We start from the raw sequence: 18,347 nt of genomic DNA on the forward strand, positions 1-18,347 counted from the left end.
CAACCCTCTCCCCCCAAATCTGCTTTAACTGTTTCTTTTGGCCATACTTCCATTTTTCTAAATACTGTGCATAGACAGCTATTTTCTGATTGTTAGTTTTAGAAAGTACCTTTTGACCTTCTATTACATCAATGTCACTAAGCCTTTCATTAGTTCTCTTAGCAAACACTTGTTGAATACCTGTTATGTGACAGACACTATTTTAGGCACTTGGGACTTCATCAGCCAATGAAACAGAGAAGGATCCTTGCCTTCATGGAACCTACAGTCCAGCAGCCTGAAAATAACCCGTAAACAACAGATAAAAGAAATTTAAAAAACTATGTATCATCTTGGGAGGTGGTAAGTGCTTGTATAAAAAGAAAAATGATAGAGCAGGGGCTCCTGGGTGGCTCAGTTGGTTAAGCCACTGCCTTCGGCTCAGGTCATGATCCTGGAGTCCCGGGATCGAGTCCCACATCAGGCTCCCTGCTCAGCGGGGAGTCTGCTTCTCCCTCTGACTCTCCTCCCTCTCATGCTCTCTGTCTCTCATTCTCTCTCTCAAATAAATAAATAAAATCTTTAAAAAAAAAAAGAAAAATGATAGAGCAGATTAAGGGGGTTTAGGAATATTACATGGTTACAGTTTTAAAAAGGTGGTCAGGGTAGGCTTTTTTAAGACACTGGTTTTAAGGGGCACCTGGGTGGCTCAGTTGGTTAAGCGTCTGCTTTTGGCTCAGGTCATGATCTCAAGGTCCTGAGATCGAGCCCCACATCAGGCTCCCTGCTCAGCAGGGGGTCTACTTCTCCCTCTCCCCCCACTCATGCACATGCTCTCTCTCTCAAATAAAATCTTTAAAAAATTCGTTTTTAAACAAAAAGAAAACTTGGTGGAAATGAGGGAATTAGGCATATGGACATCTGGTCTATTTTTATCCACATTACTTCTGACACCAAACGTGTCCTCACACCAATCTGTTCTCCAATCCTCGGGACACCAACTGGGTGTCCTATAATTCTGTTCAGTTCTGACACTAACTTCCCAGAGTTAGCATAGACCCTGCAGGTTAAGGACTCAGCCCAGGCCTCAGTGAGACGGCCCTGTTTCAGGAACCACTCACCAGTCCTGGGCCTTCTTACCTCTTATGGCCAGCTATAAATAAGAGTTTCCTATAATCCCCTCCTCAGGTTTGATTATTTGCTAGAATGGCTCACAGAACTCCAGGAAAACAGTTTATTTGCTATTACGAGCTTATTATAAAGGATACAAATGAACAACCAGGTACCTTTGGAAGGGTCCTGGGCACAAGAGCTCTTGTCCTTGTGGAGTTGGGGTGCACCACCCTCCCGGCATGTGGATGCATTCACCAACCAGGAAGCTCTCCCAACCCCATCATTTAGGGGTTTTTATGGAGGCTCCACTATGTCGGCACAGTTGGTTAAATCATTGGCCATTGGTAATTAACTCAATCTCTAGCCCCTCTCTCCTCCCCAGAGGTTGAGGGATGGGACTGAAAGTCCAACCCTCTAATCACATGGTGGGTTCCTCTGGCAGCCAGCCTTCATCTTGAATCTATGGGGGGGGTGGGGCAGTCACCAGTCATCTCATTAACATACAAAACATACCCTTATCATTGAAGAGACTCCAAGGGTTTTAGGAGCTGTGTGCCAGGAACCATATTTATCACCGGACATCTGGGGCAAAGATGGAGCAGGCTAGTTGAAAGGAACAGCCAGTGCAAAGGCCCTGAGGTAGAAATAGGTCGGTCATGTTAGAGGAATGGCAAGGTTAGTACAGCAGCAAGAGAGTGATTGAGGAGAACACAGGAGGAGAGGAGGTCACAGAAGTGAGAGAGGGACTTTGTGGGTAATGGGAAGCTTTTACTGAGTACAGAGGGGCCTTGTTACAAAGTGTGAACCAGAGGGACAGGATCCATCTTTGGATGTCAAAGAATCACTCTGGCATCTGAGGGAACAGACTGTAGGGAGCAGCACCAAAGTGAGGAGACCAGTTAGGGGGCTATTCCAGTAATCCAGAGAGACATAGAGAGAGACAGTAACTCACACCAGGGTGGCAGCAATAAAGGTGGTGAAAAGTACTTGGATTCTGGATGTATCCTGAAAGTAGAGTCAACAGGATTTCCTAAGAAAATCAGCGTCAAGTGCATGAGAGAGAGGGGTCGAGGACTCCCAGGTTTGTGGGGCATGCAGTGGAAGGAAGAAACTTCCATGTTGCCAAAATGAGAGGAATGTCTGCATTCGGCTGGGTGTGTTGCCTTTCTCCCTTCCTTCCTGTGGCCAACCCTCGCCCTCTGCTGGGTGCAGCTCAGTTCTTCCAAAGCACAAATCTCCAGGTCCATACCTGTATGTGCGGGATTGGAGTGGGAGCAGTGACAAGTGAGCAAAAGGATGCGTGAGGAGTTGCGTTGTTCCATGTGTGTTCAACCAGGTAGATTCCCTTGCTTCTCATTGCTCTTCACCTCGGCAGACACCTGGGCTTTAACTGCCTCAGGTTTTTGAAGTGTTCCAAAAACCTGTTGAAATTTCTCATCTATCCTTGCCTGTTCTCATCCTTGAACGTGTGTGTGTGTGCATGTGCTTGGGCACGCATGCGCGCTCATGCATGCACTTGCCCATGGGTCTGGAGAACAAGAGGGTATAATGCTTGTGATAAGTCTGTGATGTTGAACTGGAAATATGCATTAGGAAAAAAACCCCTTTTTTAAAAGTCTACATGATTTCATATCATCTCATTTTCTCCCTAATCTCACCTTGGTATTTTAATTATCAGTAGTGATACATGACTTGCAAGAGAGCTCACAACCCATTGAGACACCACAGTTCAAAACTCTGGTTTTCAGCATGATAACGGAATTGAGAAACTCTCATTTCTAGGACCTCTGTCATCCCCAGGCAAGCCCTTTCATGGAGAGGCCAACCTCTGGCTTGGAGTTTGAAAATAAAGCATGGCATAGTTAAGAAGGGGGTAATTGTGTTAAGTTCTGAGAATGCATTATTGAGAACAGATAATGTAAAACATCATCTTCCAATGTATTGCATTCCGGTAAAAGGAAACCGAGCCATACTCCTGTGGTTTGGGCTATAAATAATGAATTATTAAAAACTTCTTCCTGTTTTTGGTTCCCCCAACCCTTATTCTTCATGGATTTAATTATTATGAAAGACCACTTGTACAGATGCTCCTGGCTTTTCTGTTTTTCTGCTTACAATCCAGTACTTGACATCGCTGATCAGTTGGTACAAACATCCCACTCAGTTCCATCCACAAAACGTTTATTCTGAGCACCTTTGAAGATTGCTTGTTTCACTGTAATTTGTCAAAGGGAATAAAATCTCAAATTCTGCCAGAACTATTTAATCTTCCAAAGGGCACACTTATAACTTCATCTGATAGTGAACTTAAATTTTTCAGGAAAAAGTAAAAAGTGTGTTTTAATATTTTCTCAGTAGAAAAAAGGTTTAGCACATGACCTTATATTCAAATAAAAGCAACGAGTTGGTCCATATATATAAGTGAGCAATGGTCTTGTAGGTTGTTTAAACTCCATTTACATTTCATAATCATTTGATAGTGACACCTACTTTCTTAATGGGAATATGTTTGTACATTTGGTTTCAATACCAAAGAGAAGAAAATTTGCTCTCTCCTCCATACTAAGGTTTTTTTCTCCAATGTCTAGTGGTCCTTGGCCCACTTGCTGCCTGATGGTTTTCACTGTCAGGTGACATGGAGGCTGAGCTCTCCTTTCTAAGGATGGGGTCTCCCAAAATCCATCACGGGAGATCTGTTTTCTATAGCCATTCAGTTTCTCTAGAGAAAAGTCCTTCGATCTCCTTCCTGCTGGAGATAAATGTGCTCAAGTGACAGAGTAGCCTGAAAGGAAAAAGAAACTCAGCTCACTGCCTACTCTTTTCAGTAAATTTTCAGCCTAAGATTGGGGCAGGGGGTGGGGAACGGGTAAGGCAAAGCAGAACAGAGGAGCTGTCAAATTCTCTTTGTGAATTCCTTTAGAAAGACATAGCAAGGGGCACCTGGGTGGCTCAGTCGGTTAAGCGTCTGCCTTCGGTTCAGGTCATGATCCCAGGGTCCTGGGATCGAGCCCCACATCAGGCTCCCACTGAACTCCTACTCCTCCTGCTTGTGTTCCCTCTCTCGCTGTCTCTCTCTCTGTCAAATAAATAAAAATTTTTAAAATTTTCTTTAAAAAAATAACAAGAAGAAAGAAAGACATATCAACCACTATCACCAGGTTGAACCTTCAACTTTTCTCCTCCTATCTAATTCCTTCATAAAGAACCAACTCATTTAGCATCTGCACTCTTTAAATAGCTAGAGTTCATGCACATGGAGAATGTAGCTGACATCTGTTATTGGCCAGGTGTCATTTTAAGGCTTTTACTACCCTGGAGGAAAGGCCATGTGAGCACCTTGATCTTGACCTTCCAGCCCCCAGAACTGTGAGAAATAAATTTCTGTTGTCTAAGCCACCCCTATCTGTGGTATTTTGTTGTAGCAGCCTGAGAGGAGCTAGACATTAGCCCGGTGTTGACTTAGCTAGAAAGCCACAGTTTGAGGATTGAAACCCCGTCTACTCTAATGTGAGCACTTGCTCTCTTAACCTCTGTTCAAGATGGCTTCTCTGATGTATAAATGAAACATCAGAGCTCCGCTACATAAATGCACAAAGGAATGGAAAGAGCTCAGTTCTGAAAGAATCCAATGAGGGCGCCTGGGTGGCTCAGTCAGTTAAGCGTCTGCCTTCGGCTCAGGTCATGATCCCGGGGTCCTGGGATTGAGCCCCACATCGGGCTCCTTGCTCAGTGGGAAGCCTGCTTCTCCCTCTACCACTCCCCCTGCTTGTGTTCCTTCTCTCCCTGTGTCTCTCTCTGTCAAATAAATAAATAAATAAAATCTTTAAAAAAATAAATAAATAAAAGAATCCACTGAGTATAAGGAAAAAAACTTCAGCCTTACTAGTAATGTTGAGCATTAAACATTAAAATAGTAGTGGCAGGGCAGGGAGAAAAAAATTATAAATAAATAAATAAATACATACATAAATAAGTAAATAAAATAGTAGGGGCAAAAAAAAAAAAAAAGGTGAGGGATTTCTCTCCTTTACTGTTAGAGACTTTTTTTTTTTTTTGTAGAATGAATAGTGATAATGGTGTTAAGGATGCAACTTGGTGACCCTGTAAATAAGCCCAAGCAGGCTACTATTCTGGTTGATGGATCATTGACTGCAGAGGTTTATTCTGGTGGGCTGTGCCCATACTAGGTGTTAACTGTTTTGAATTCCAACCCCAGCTGGAAAATGGTTCAGTGTTATTTACTTAGAAACATACAAATGGTCGCATTGTAGTACTCTGTAATTCTACTCCTCTCATGCCCCAGGAAGTAACATAACTTTGGAACTGGAGATATATCCCATTTAACACCCCCTCCTTAGCTTTAACTGCAATAGCAAACATTTAGAAATAATGTAAATGTGTAATAGTAACAGAATGGTTAAGTGAACAAACAAATCTATTATACAGATATTAAACATTAAATAACCTTGTGAAAATAGTAACATGAGGAAATGCTCATATGATTTGAATGAAATAAAAAGGGACCCTCTATCTTGTATATACTATGATTATGTTCAGAGTTGTTTTTTTTTTAGCGGATAGATAAGAACATAGTTGGAAGGAAATGCCCCAACATGTTTATAGTGATTTATGTTTGTATGATAGACATTTTTTCTGTTTTGTTTTCTAGTTTTAATAACACAGAAAAAAAGTTATAAAAGAAAAATAGGCTATCTTTTTTTTTTGAGATTTTATTTATTTATTTATTTATTTATTTATTTATTTATTTGACAGAGAGAGAGACAGTGAGAGAGGGAACACAAGCAGGGGGAGTGGGAGAGGGAGAAGCAGGCTTCTCGCTGAGCAGGGAACCCGATTCCAGGGCCCTGGGACCATGACCTGAGCCGAAGGCAGATGCTTAATGACTGAGCCATCCAGGTGCCCCCCAAAATAGGCTATCTTTAAATCAGTTCTTCCCGTACATCTTCATAGAACCCCAAATGGCAAGTAAACAGCTTTCCCAGCAAACTTTGCATGCTATTTTTTGTAAAGATTTTGTTTATTTGAGAGCGAGCGCGAGAGAGAGACAGTACATACATGAGTGGGGGGAGGAACAGACAGGGAGATAGACAAGCAGACACTGTGCTGAGCGTGAAGCTGGATGTGGGGCTCTATCCCAGGACCCTGAGATCATGACCTGAGCTGAAACCCAGAGTTGGACACTCAACCGACTGAGACACCTAGGTGCCGCTCTGCATGCTTAGTTATTGAAGGAAATAGTTCATTTTATTCTTCTTGAAATATATAATGAAGATACAAAATAATTCTATTACTTTCTACATAGATGGGAGGAAGAACCCATTAGGGTTTTCTTCAAAATCCTAGTGTGTCTAAGTGCAGTCAGTGGGAAATAGCAGCCCCTTGTGAGGCACAGAACAGGACACTGGTTTTCTACCAGTTAGTTGGTTTGTGATAATCACCACCTCAGCAAATAACTCCAGTGGTGGATTATTTCCTGACTTTGGAATCTGTGATGTAAGGATATGCCCATCTAATGACATTGAGTTGTGTCATTGGTCCCACAACACTAGTTACAGGAACTCCTGGTTCTGAAGAGCAGTGACTCATTTTGACATGACTATGGCCCTCAAAACTGGCTCCAGTGAAAAATAGCATTGTTTCTGGCTCTTCCGTCCTGGGCAGGAAGGACCCAGGGAGAAGTAGTATAGTAGGGAATCCAGAAGAGACTAGACTCCTGGCCTGAAACAGCAGGGTTTCATTAATTTTGTTTTAGGTTTTCTCTTTCCATTCTGCTTTATTTTTTCTTGTATGAAGGACTTACCTGTTGTATATCTCACTATCTTAAGAACTTATTTCTTGGCTATTCTATCAAAGCATCTGCCTGTGGATTCAATTTGTGATTTAGTTTTCTCTTCTCCAGAGAGACAACTTCTAGAACATCTGTCCAGTCATGAGGGAAGACCCTCTGGGGTGACATTTGGGAATCAAGCATGGTGGCCTCCTATACACTTGAGGTATAGCTTCTTGGAGTCACTAACTGTGCTGGACCCAGTGCTCCTGGAGTCTGCCTGGTGCATTTGGAGGTGCCTTGTAGGGGAACTAAAAAGCTGACCTCTAAGAGTTGGTCACCTTGGGGTTCCCAGCATGGGCCCCTGCTGAGCTCCTCCACTCTCAAAGAACCAGAGTGACCTGTGCAAGGATCTGGGTAAATCAGAAGTTGCTGGAGAATGGAGATCAATACATGAAGACCGATTTTTAACAGCCACCCCCGTGTGACAAGAAAAAGCAAAGCCCATTGGTAGAGTTGATTAGACCCTTGTTCTCTCTCCACTTAAAGCGTGTCTTCCGCACCTACCTTCCGGCATAGTGAGCTTTCAGAAGAAGCTGACTGGAGATAGGGTCATTTGAAAGAGTTTTAAAAATAAGATACGCTTTGATTGGATGAATGCCAGAAGAGTTCCTGCATTCTTTGGCAGTGGGGGACCATTTGAGAGTGTCAGGTAGAAGAATGCTTGATGATGGTGCTAGGAGATTTCTTGGTGTTGAAGCCACTGGGGAAAACTGTGTCTATTTTGCCCCCGGAGGGTTTGTGTAATTTATACAGGTCACTCCCTCCCTCCACCTGTTCCTATCTTAGCTTAATATCTATCTCTGTGATCTCTGTCTTCTTCTGCCTTGTTTGCCTTAATTTTTCTATGCTTATTCTTTATTTCTACTATTAAAACATTTTACAAATTTCATTCTTCTATTCTTAAATCTATTTTTACCTCCATCTTGCTGATGATTATCTTAAATGCTTATTTTGTGGTTTTCATTCTTTGTAAACGCCTTTTACTTTTTTAACTTTTTGTCCTAGAGAACATTATCATTTGTATATATATTTTAAGTTTCCATTGTTTTATATTATTCTTAATTTTAACTGACAGGACTCTTTTCTTTGACTACAACTTTATCTTACCTCCTTCCTCTTTTAAACTTATTTTTATTCTGAATTTTTAATCAATTCTTAAGCCTTTCCCCCCTGTCAACTTTTAGGTCTTTTCTCTTGTTCCTGATCCTTTGTATTTTGTTTGACTTCATGATTTGTTTTTCTGGAATGCAGATGGAAGCTTGACCACACAGGAGCTGTGTGGCGGTCGGAGCCAAAACTCAACCCCCCTTCTGAGTTCCACTTGCCCTTAAGTCCCCTCTAAGGAGACCTCCTCTGAAAACCTTACTCTTGATGACTCCAGCTGAGTCTCCATGGGGCTATAATTACTTCATGTTTGTAAATGATGGGGATTGACCCACCAGGAGTTGTGGAGGCAGCTATTAGAACATGATGTCTAAAGAACGAAATACACTGACAGCCAATAAAGTTGCTTCTTAGCATTTATTAAAATGAATAAAACAAAACAAAAAGCAAGACCGGAAGAGCAGGAGGCTGAGGGTGGTCATCCCATTAACAAGTCATGATCCCTTGTCTTATTTCCAGGTTCGAGCCACTTCTCAGATCGGGAACCCAAGCACTGAAGAAGTGAATGGTCCCTAAGAAGAAATACTTTTCAACACCACAGGCTAGTATTTACTCAGATGCTACTGCTAGTGTTTCCACAAAGAGACCTGTAGCCACTTACTTGGGGGACCTCACCCTGCAGAAAGGGGATTTACCAAGTATGTCGAGGAGTGTTGGACACAGGATCTGAGCGGACATGATACCCAGAGACCCAAAATGTCATCATGGACCTTTCCTTGTAAGACTTGGGGCATTTGAGGCCAGGGGATAAGTAGAGTCCTGGCTAAAGTCTGGCTCACAGTCCCTGAGTGCCCAATTGGAATCGATATGCTTGGTGGTTGGAGTAACCCCAGTACTGAGTTCCTTGTCTGTGGAGTAAAAGCATCCTAGAGGGGAAGGCCAAATGGAAACCTCTGAATCCAGACCTCATTTCCCCAGTTAGACAGTAAATCTAAAACAATATTGGACCCCAGGAGGATGGCAGAGATTGATGCTTCCAATAAAGACAGGGATGGTGGTTCCTATCATGTCTCCCTTTAATTCCAGTCTGACTTCTGCAGAAACCAGATGAATCCCAGATAATGGCTTGTAGACTATTGCAGATTTGACATGTAGCCCCAATTGCATTTGTGAACGACTGGGTATTTCAACAGGGCCAGTGGTCCATTCTTATGAGGCTAGATGACCTATGTGAGGTGTGGGTTTGCCTTTGTTGTCCACAGATTCTCAGCCAGCATCGTTATCTGGAGGCTTTTACAATGCTTGATCCATACACATGGAGTCCCACACAGCACAGCATCTGACTTGGGGACTCACTTCACAGGGACAGAGTTGTGGGAGAAGACCTCTAATTATGGGGTTCACTGCTTGTGGCACATAGCACACCATCTAGAAGCAGCTGACCTTGAGAATGCTGGAAAAGCCTTCTACAAGTGCATACTTAATTGCCATGAACGGATGGGGTGTGGTCCTTTAGAAGGCAGTGTGTTTATTAAACCTCTAAAATGCTACTCTCTTTCCATTTTCGAGGGTACAACAGGTAGACAGGAATGGCCCCCCCTACTCTTCCTTCCAGGGACTCACTGGGGAATTATAAGTTATGCCTGCCACAGGGCGAATTGGACTCCTGCGCTCAGGGACAAGCAGGCAAACAGAGGAGCAGGCATTCTGGCAGGGCTTGCTGACCCTGATCAGCAGGAAGAGTGGGACTGCTCTTACATGATGGCGGCAGTGATGGGATCCACTTGGGCACCTTCGGGTACTTCCCCTTGCCCGGTTGTACCTGGGAGCAGACAAGTGCCCCAACCCTAAACTGAGGAATGTGGGACTATCAAGGGACTGGCCCCGTTGGAGTGAAGGTGTGGTTCATACCCTCAGATAAGCCACTATGCCCGCTGAGAGGGGGAAAGGGATTTAGAACAGAGTGGAGTGGGGAGGGGATGAGCACCAGTTATGCCTTGAGATTGACGGCCATGTTGGGGGGCCATACTACCTCCCATTAAGGTACTCCCTTGTCTAAGTTTCCCTCAGGAAAAGAAGCCCACAGAAAATGATGGGGAAGCTGCTCCCCAAGTCCACGTGGAGCAGTAGATCTGCACAGTGGTTAATGGAAGCCATAAGGAGGCACTTAGCTGACCTTCAGGGCATATCATTGAACGAGGGCCCAAACTGCATGCTTATTAGCCATCATGGAAGGTGGCCATGCCTTCTATGGGCCTGACCCTTGATGAGCAAGGAAGGAGACACGGAACTCTCCAGTAGCAGTCTCTGGGCTCAAGGACTCCCCAGCAGCTTCATCAACCCTGCCAAAGACTTCAGGGCCTGGTAGGGGGCTTCCCCCAAACTTCTCTCCCTCTCCCCTTCCTTGAGGTTAGATTGACACTGAGGTCTGATGATGCTCCATTCTTCCCTGGCCTTCTGCCTACTTCCTATCCCCACAGGCAAAAATCCTTGCATGTTTCATGTCATCTTGGTGCTTGGCATCTGCTTCCAGGAAGATCCAGACTCACAGAGAGCTGTGACTTCGTTCTGCCAGAGAGTTAACTCACTGTGAGTCAGCTTGGTGCTTCTGAGGCTTGTTGTTAGGCTGCAGAAGGCCAGATCTACAACAGCTTCTCCTCAAGGGTTCATTCAGCCCTAAAGCTAAGGAGTTTCCTTTCAGGGGTTTCTGACAAAATGCCCCAAAGTTCACCAAGGACTCTCCACTGTGGCTGGTTGGAACACAAATATCTTTTGGCCTTTCGTGAGTTCTGGAATTGTTCATCTTAGAGCTTCCTGGTTGTTCTTTGCCTGGCTTTGTGGCATTTTATTCTATGCACGTACAGCTAAGTATGCAACCATTGGTACAAGGGATTCCTGGGCAAAATTTCTCTGCATAACTCCCTCCTCTCTGATACTCTGCTCTATTAATGCTAGGTACCTCGGTCTCCCTAAACTCTAGTCTAGAAAATGCTTATAGGTAGAAGGCGGCATAATCATGGGTATTACTTCATCTGTGTCCCTTCTCTCAGAGAGGAATCACAAACCTGTACTGGTTGTTGTTTAATATCGGAAAAGAGTTGCTTCATAAATGCAATCCAGTTTTCTAATTGATTACTGGGTTGGTGGGGGGGGGGGGCGGTTACTACAAGACGGCAGATCTGGCTCCAGTCGCTTTATCATGGCTCCCAGCACCAGCGCCCCCCTCCACCAGGTGGAGCTTCCACTTTGGCTGGTGCCTCAGAAGGTGCCATGCTTTGGAATACTTTATTTGAAGTTTTCAAGTCCCCTCTGCCCATGGTGCCAGAGACCAGTTGGGGCCACCAGCACAGACCGGTTGGGGTGTCCCAAGTCCAGGCTGGGACCCACACGGGCCCTGGTCCCCATTTCTTTCCTCTTGGGCGCTCTTGAACCCTCACCCTGCACATGGGTTGACCAGAAGTCCAGAGGAGCTCGGACGCAGACGTGTGGCTTGATAAGTGCATTGTTTCCTGTTTCTTTTGCAAGATTATGTGAGGTGGGTCTGCAAGAAAGGCGCTGACATGTTGAATTTGGAGACTCTCCCTCAGGTGGGACACTGTCATTTCCATTTTCTGGTCTATTACTGTTCTATTACCACCGACACTTGGGCTTTATCCATGTATGTGGGCCTGTGCACCAGCTCTTGTGTTTGTATTCCAATTGGTCCAAGACTCCAAAGGGGGCGTATCCCATACCCTTCATGCTCCTGTCATGGGCACCCAGGGCAACCTCCTCACCCCCTGCACAGGCTCTGAGCCATGTGTCAGGTAGTCTTCCATGGGTGTTTGAGAGTTTTTGAGACGGTTGCTCTGCAATGCCAGTGGGCACTTTCATTAGTATGTTTAGGAGATGAAAGTGTGGGTCACACATATCCACTCCAATATTTCTACAATCAGGGGCTTCTTGATTCCTTCCACTACAGCAGTGGTTCTCACCATGAGGGCCACTTGGGGACTTTTAAAAATACCAGTGCTTGGGTCCCACCTCACACTCATTACAAAAATACTATCTGGGCATGGGGGCCTCAGCATCATTACTTTGAAAACTTTGAGGTGACTCTAATGTGCAGCCAGGGTTGAAACTGCTACTCTAATTCTGGTACATCAGGCTCACTGGCTGTAGGCTACTGCTGAGTTTAGGGTCCAATTAGTTCCAATCCAGATCTTCAAGCTAACATATTAAACATGGAGTCTTCAATGAGAACATAAATGTGATCTGATTCAATCTTATATTTGGTGTAACCCCCTTAGAATCTATTCCCATATATGCACCCCAGGCTTCTGCTGATACAAAACCAAAAGATCCTCGGTGTGTAGGCTCTCTTCTTGGAGAAGGAATAGACCACCTCTTTGGGCTATTTTAGAGTCTCATTTTCAGCCTGGAGGCAATTAGAAGGGGGTGGGTGAAACCTGGAGAATAAGTATCCCTCTACAAAGCAACTGCTCCAGATGAGGCAGAGGAGTGTTTCTGCAAGAAGAGGCTGTTTCCTCAGAGTAGAGGGTGGCTTCTGCTGGTACAAAGAAGAGTCAGAGGGAACTGATGGTTTGAAATTCTTAGCTTTCTCTTTGTCCAAATATCCCCATCCCTACTCTCAGCATCCCACTCCTTTCCAAATGGTGCCCTTACCTTAACATTACAGATCCTGCAGGGTTGCACATTTAACTGATGTTGCAACTCTGGGTCTAACCCAAACTCTGCTGGTCTTGCAGCTAGATGAGATAAGGGACCTCTTTAAGGTAACCGAAGAAGTTTCTGACTATTCACTTATATCATGAAACAGGAATTTAAAGTCTTAGGTGTATCTTTTGCTTTTTGGCTCTCTCCAGGGAAGTCAGAAGAAGCCATAATAATCCATAACCCTTATAATCACCATTGGCACCATGAGAGCTAAATCCTACAGCCACTCCATCTCTCAGTGCCTTTCTTTCTATCTGTAATCCATCCTAGGCTGGTGAAAATCCAAGTGACCAACCGTCCCAGAAAGGAGGATATTCGTGTGTTCTTTAAATGTGTGAGCTGCCCAATCCCAGAGTCACACATCTGTATCCTAAGAGAAAACATTTGCCCTCCACTTTCCATCTCTTTGCTTCAGGGGGCCGGGCTGCAGATGCAGTTGCTGGTGAGCCTGGGCTGAGCACGCAGACCAGGACCACCTGCTTGGGGGACGGATGAGGTCATGGAAGAGAGCCACCTGCCCATCTTGGATCCTCCACTTACCTCTGGACTATCCTATGAAAAGGTAAGTTTCTACTTTGCTGGAGTCACTGCTCTTTGGGGTCCCTTTATTACATCTCTTTGGCCTAACCCTTCAGTAACACACTAGGGCTCATTTGGAAGTAACATATGACAACTGGCCATTTTGTGCCAATGTGTCTGAGAAGTTCTATAATCCCCAACTTCCCATCTAACTAAACAGGTGACCAAATATGATATCATATTGAAAAGCATGCTTATTTGATTTTATGTAATTAAATGGATAGCTGAAAAAAAAGAAGAAATGAGCATGAGTTTTATTGTATGTTTTTTAGTGGATGGGTTTTCTCCTTCATGTGTTTTACTTCCCCTCCTTTTTTTCTTAGTGATGGTTTTCCACACTTATCATTCCCACGCTAGACTGTGTGCAAGATGCTACAGAGGAAAACGCATCCACGACTTCACCCTTCTTTTCTTTACAGTTTGCTCTCAATTATTACACATGAACTGCCAAAGGCAGGCAGTGTGGTTTCTAATTTAGGAAAGAGGGTTGATTTCACATAGTCAATCTTCATTTTAAACACATTAACTTAGTGAAAGTAACGAAAATATGTATCATATGACAGAGTAGGAGACTTCAAATCCTTGGGAACTAATTGTTTGAATCCCATCATTCACTCAACAAACATTTATTGAACATATTATGCTGTGAGGGTGTCATACTCAGTGTTTCATTAACACTCAGCCCATGGTTTCTGTGACCGATGCCTTTCATGCAGAGAAGGAAGAGAACTATTTACTTGGGTGTCTTGTATAAGACTGTAAGTGATGGATGGGGTAGAGGCTTCTGTGAAACAGCATCTCAAGAGAGTGCCTGATTGCTCCCCCTGTTTGTCACTAAAATGCCCAATCAGCTAGAACTCCACTATCCACTCCTTAGATCAGACACAGTGGTGCCCCTGGTGGTGGGGATAAAGAGTGGAGACTATTTCAGGCTCATGGAATACAGCCCTGAATGAGAGCTTCTCTTAGCATCCACAAGAGTGTGAGACTTGATTTCACTCTCTATCTACTTGGTCAAATAGCTTTCTCAATACAAATCCCAATACTGAGTAGATTTTTCCTTTTGTGCAGGTATATGGTGGAAACACTTGATAAATTCTCCAAGAACTACAGAGAGAAATTAGTTAAGATAAAAATAGGGAGAAAGAACTAATAGATAAAGAAGAGCAACGACATTCAACTTACGAATTGTGGATGCTTCTGATGAAGGAACAAAAGCAACTGACATGGAAGAAGCAATAATTAATATAAATCTGAAAAGCTTTCTTAAAAAAAAAAAGATGGCAAATAATCTGAAAATAACTCCATGATGTTCTAATCTTAAAAATCCATGGAAGAGGCTTGCTCTTAAACACAACCCTGCCATAAATTTTGAGTTAGGAAGATAAAATAAAATTCTGTATGTTTCCTGACAAACGTGTAACAGAATTTTAAACAGGACTTTTTCTATCATGTGTTAGTGTGGGTCTCCCAAGAAGCCGACTCCAAGATGGGATTAGATGTGGAAAGGATTTGCTGGGGGGCAGTAACTGAGAGGAGAAGGGCAGGGAGCCAGAGGAGGTGGGTCAGGCTTCAGGCTGCGATGCTAGTCAGACTTTCTAGGTTGGAGGGAGGCAAGAGGAGGGCGGGAGGGATGGGGTGGCTGGGGGATGGACACTGGGGAGGATATGTGCTATGGTGAGCCCTGTGAATTGTGTAAGACTGATGAATCACAGACCTGTACCTGAAACAAATAATACATTATATGTTAATTAAAAAATTAAAATTAAAATAAAAAAAAAAAAGAAGAGCCTCAGACTTCAGCACAGGGTTAAGAAAGTTTCTGCGCAGACCAATGGGAAGTTTTCCAGCCAAAGCTGCCTATCAGCCCAGTCCTTCCCAGGACCTTCTTTAACGTCCCTGTCATTCATTGGCCCGGAGGAGCCCAGGGAGGCGTGGCCTCAGAGTAGACATAGGTCGAGGGGAGGGACAGGAGACTCCTCGGCAGGTGGAGCTGTCCGTTCATTGCACTCAGTCTAGCAGGAGATCTGAATGATACATTTTCGGGGTCAGCACACGCAGTCAGCCAAAACCGTAAACCTGAGGACCACAGATGGTCAATATTGACTCACTTTAAAAGTTTATAGACACATGTAAGCAGGACTTAGTGACAGCAAAAGTAGCCTAGAGACTGATACCCCAACCAGGCTCTATAAGAAAAGGCTACAATTTGGAATTTCCAAAGAAAATATTTGAAAGGAAATCTCTCTTCCTGCACGACCACTATTCTCTCTACAGCTATCTCTATCCTGCTTTAATATCAGAAAATGTATGTGAAAAACATATATCCAACAAGGGACTTGTATCTAAAAAATACACAGTTGGGGCACCTGGGTGGTTCAGTGGGTTAAGCTCCTGCCTTCAGCTCAGGTCATGATCCCAGGGTCCTACGATGGAGTCTGAGGTCACGTTCCCCGCTCCACCAGGAGTCTGCTTGTCCCTCTCCCTCTGCCCTGCTCATGCTCTCTGTCTCTCTCTCTCTCTCAAATAAATTAAAAAACAAAAAAATAAAAAAATATATAGTCAGTAAGAAAAAGACTGATGACCAGTAGAAAACCATGCAAACCCCGTGAATAAGCACTTCACAAATGAAGAAATCCAAAGACCCAATGATTATGTGAAAAAGTCTTTAGCTTCATTATAAATCAAAGAAGTGCAAATCAAAACCACATGCGTACCAAAATAGCTAAAATTTACAAGTCTGATAATACTGAGCATTAGTCAAGTCATGGAACAGTGGGAGCTGTTAAGAACATAAATTGGTACCACGAGTAACTCTGCATCATCCATTTCAGCTGAAGGTACACACATAGTCTATGGTTAATACTTTCATTCCTAGGTATGTATTCAATGCCAGAAGACATACACACAAGAATATTTATAGCATCATTTTTATAATAGTCACACACTAAAAATAACCCAAATAGCTATCAACAAGGGAATGGATAAATCATGGAATATGCACATAATGGAATACTACAAATCGGTAAGAATAAATCAAAAGTTAAATACAGCATCATGCGTAAATTGTACATAGTGTTGAACTAAAACAGCCAGACATGGAAGAACACATATTAAGATTCTTTTCTGGGCGCCTGGGTGGCTCAGTTGGTTGGGCGGCTGCCTTCGGCTCAGGTCATGATCCTGGAGTCTCTGGATCAAGTCCTGCATCGGGCTCCCTGCTCAGCAGGGAGTCTGCTTCTCCCTCTGACCCTCCCCCCTCTCATGTGCTCTTTCTCTCATTCTCTCTCTCAAATAAATAAATAAAATCTTAAAAAAAAGAAGATTCTTTTCTACATAAAGTCCAAAAATAGTAAAAGCTTATATATAAGGATTTGGGATGCACATATACGTGGACAGATAACAAAGAAGACAAAGGCAGTGAATGTCAAAACTAGAGGACAGTTGTTTTTTGGGGGGGTGGGAGGGGAGTTTACCATCAAGAGGGAACTGCAGCCAGATTTCTGAGGGAGGTTGCTGATAATGTTTTCTTTCTTTTTTCTTATTTCTTCTAGTCTTTTATTCTAACACAATATTCCTTTGTTTTTTCAAAAAGATTCTTACTTTTTTCCCTAGCAGATCAACTGTTAAATTTCCCAATTGGTCTAAAACACCCAGAGAGTGATGATAACTTTTTTTAAAATATATTAATTATTTATTTACTTGAGAGAGGGAGACAGAGAGAGCAAGAGAGAGCATGAGCGGGAGGGAGAGGGAGAAGCAGGCTCCCCACTGAGCAAGGAACCCGATGCAGGACTCCATCCCAGGACCCTGGAATCATGACCTGAGCTGAAGGCAGACACTTAACAGACTGAACCCTCCAGGCACCCCTAGTAATGATAACTTTTAACCTAATGTTGTCTGCATATTCCTGGATTTTTAAAAAAGATTTTTTTTTTTTTTATTTGAGAGAGAGAGCAGGGGGAGGTGTAGAGGGAGGGGGAGAGAGAATCTCAAGCAGACTCCTCAAGGAGCATAGAGCCTGTGGTGGAGCTCAATCCCTGACCCTGAGATCATGACCTGAGCCAAAATCAAGAGTCGAAATCTTAACTGACTGAGCCACCCAGGCGAACCTGCATGTTCCTGAATTGTAGTAAGTAATGGATCTTGATCACTATTAATAATAAAATGTTACTATTATGCTTAGGTTTACAATGCTTTTTATTATGGTGAGATATATATATGTAACATAATCTTTATCATTTTAACAATTTCTAAGTATATAATTCAATGGCATTAAATACATTCATGCTGTTGTATAACCACCACCACTACCTATATCTAAAACTTTTTCATTCCTAACAAGCAATAAAAGCAAACACCTTTGCCTTATTCCTGATCTCAGGGGGGTAAAGCAATGAGTCTTTCACCATTGAATGTATTGTTAGCTGTGGGTTTTTCATAAATATTGTTTATCATGTTGAGTAACTTTCCTTCAATTCCTAGTGTTCTGAGAGGTTTTTATCAATCCAAGTTTTTGTAAATAAAAGTTGTATTCTGTCAAATGCCTTTTTCTGTATCAATTGCATCATCAATTGAGATGATCATGTCATTTTTTTCCATTGCTCTATTAATGTGTTGTATTACATCAATGAATTTTCTTATGTTGAAACACACTTCCATTCTTTTTCTTTTTTAAGATTTATTTATTTAGTTCAGAGAGAGAGAGAACACGCGAGTGGGAGTGGCAGAGGGAGAGGGAGAGAATCTCAAGCAGACTCCACGCTGAGTGTGGAGCCCCATTCCGGGCTCAATCTCACAACCATGAGATCATGACCTGAGCTGAAACCAAGAGTCAGATGCTTAACCCACCGACTGCGCCATTCATGCGCCCCCCTCCCCTTTCCATTATCAAGATAAATTCACTTAGTCATAATGAATAATCCTTTTAATACTCTGTTGGATTTTATTTGGTTATATTTACTCTATATTCATAAAGATATTGGTTTTTAATTTTATTTTCTTA

General features: G+C 43.1%; 1 protein-coding gene across 1 annotated transcript in view; it reads left to right on the top strand.

Annotated features, from left to right (window-relative positions):
• AP3S1 (adaptor related protein complex 3 subunit sigma 1) overlaps positions 1 to 14,867 on the top strand; it is a 137,491-nt gene extending 122,624 nt beyond the window's left edge. Inside the window, exons 6-8 of the mRNA XM_035013952.1 lie at positions 8,567 to 8,648; positions 13,179 to 13,325; positions 14,414 to 14,867. Of these exons, the coding sequence (XP_034869843.1) occupies positions 8,567 to 8,623 (57 nt within the window). The 3' untranslated portion in view covers positions 8,624 to 8,648; positions 13,179 to 13,325; positions 14,414 to 14,867. The remainder of the gene's footprint in view (positions 1 to 8,566; positions 8,649 to 13,178; positions 13,326 to 14,413) is intronic.
• Positions 14,868 to 18,347: the final 3,480 nt, after the last annotated feature.

Source organism: Mirounga leonina, unplaced genomic scaffold, assembly GCF_011800145.1.
Source record: "Mirounga leonina isolate KUSES-001 unplaced genomic scaffold, KU_Mleo_1.0 Mir_168, whole genome shotgun sequence".
In the NCBI taxonomy this organism is placed as follows: domain Eukaryota; kingdom Metazoa; phylum Chordata; class Mammalia; order Carnivora; family Phocidae; genus Mirounga; species Mirounga leonina.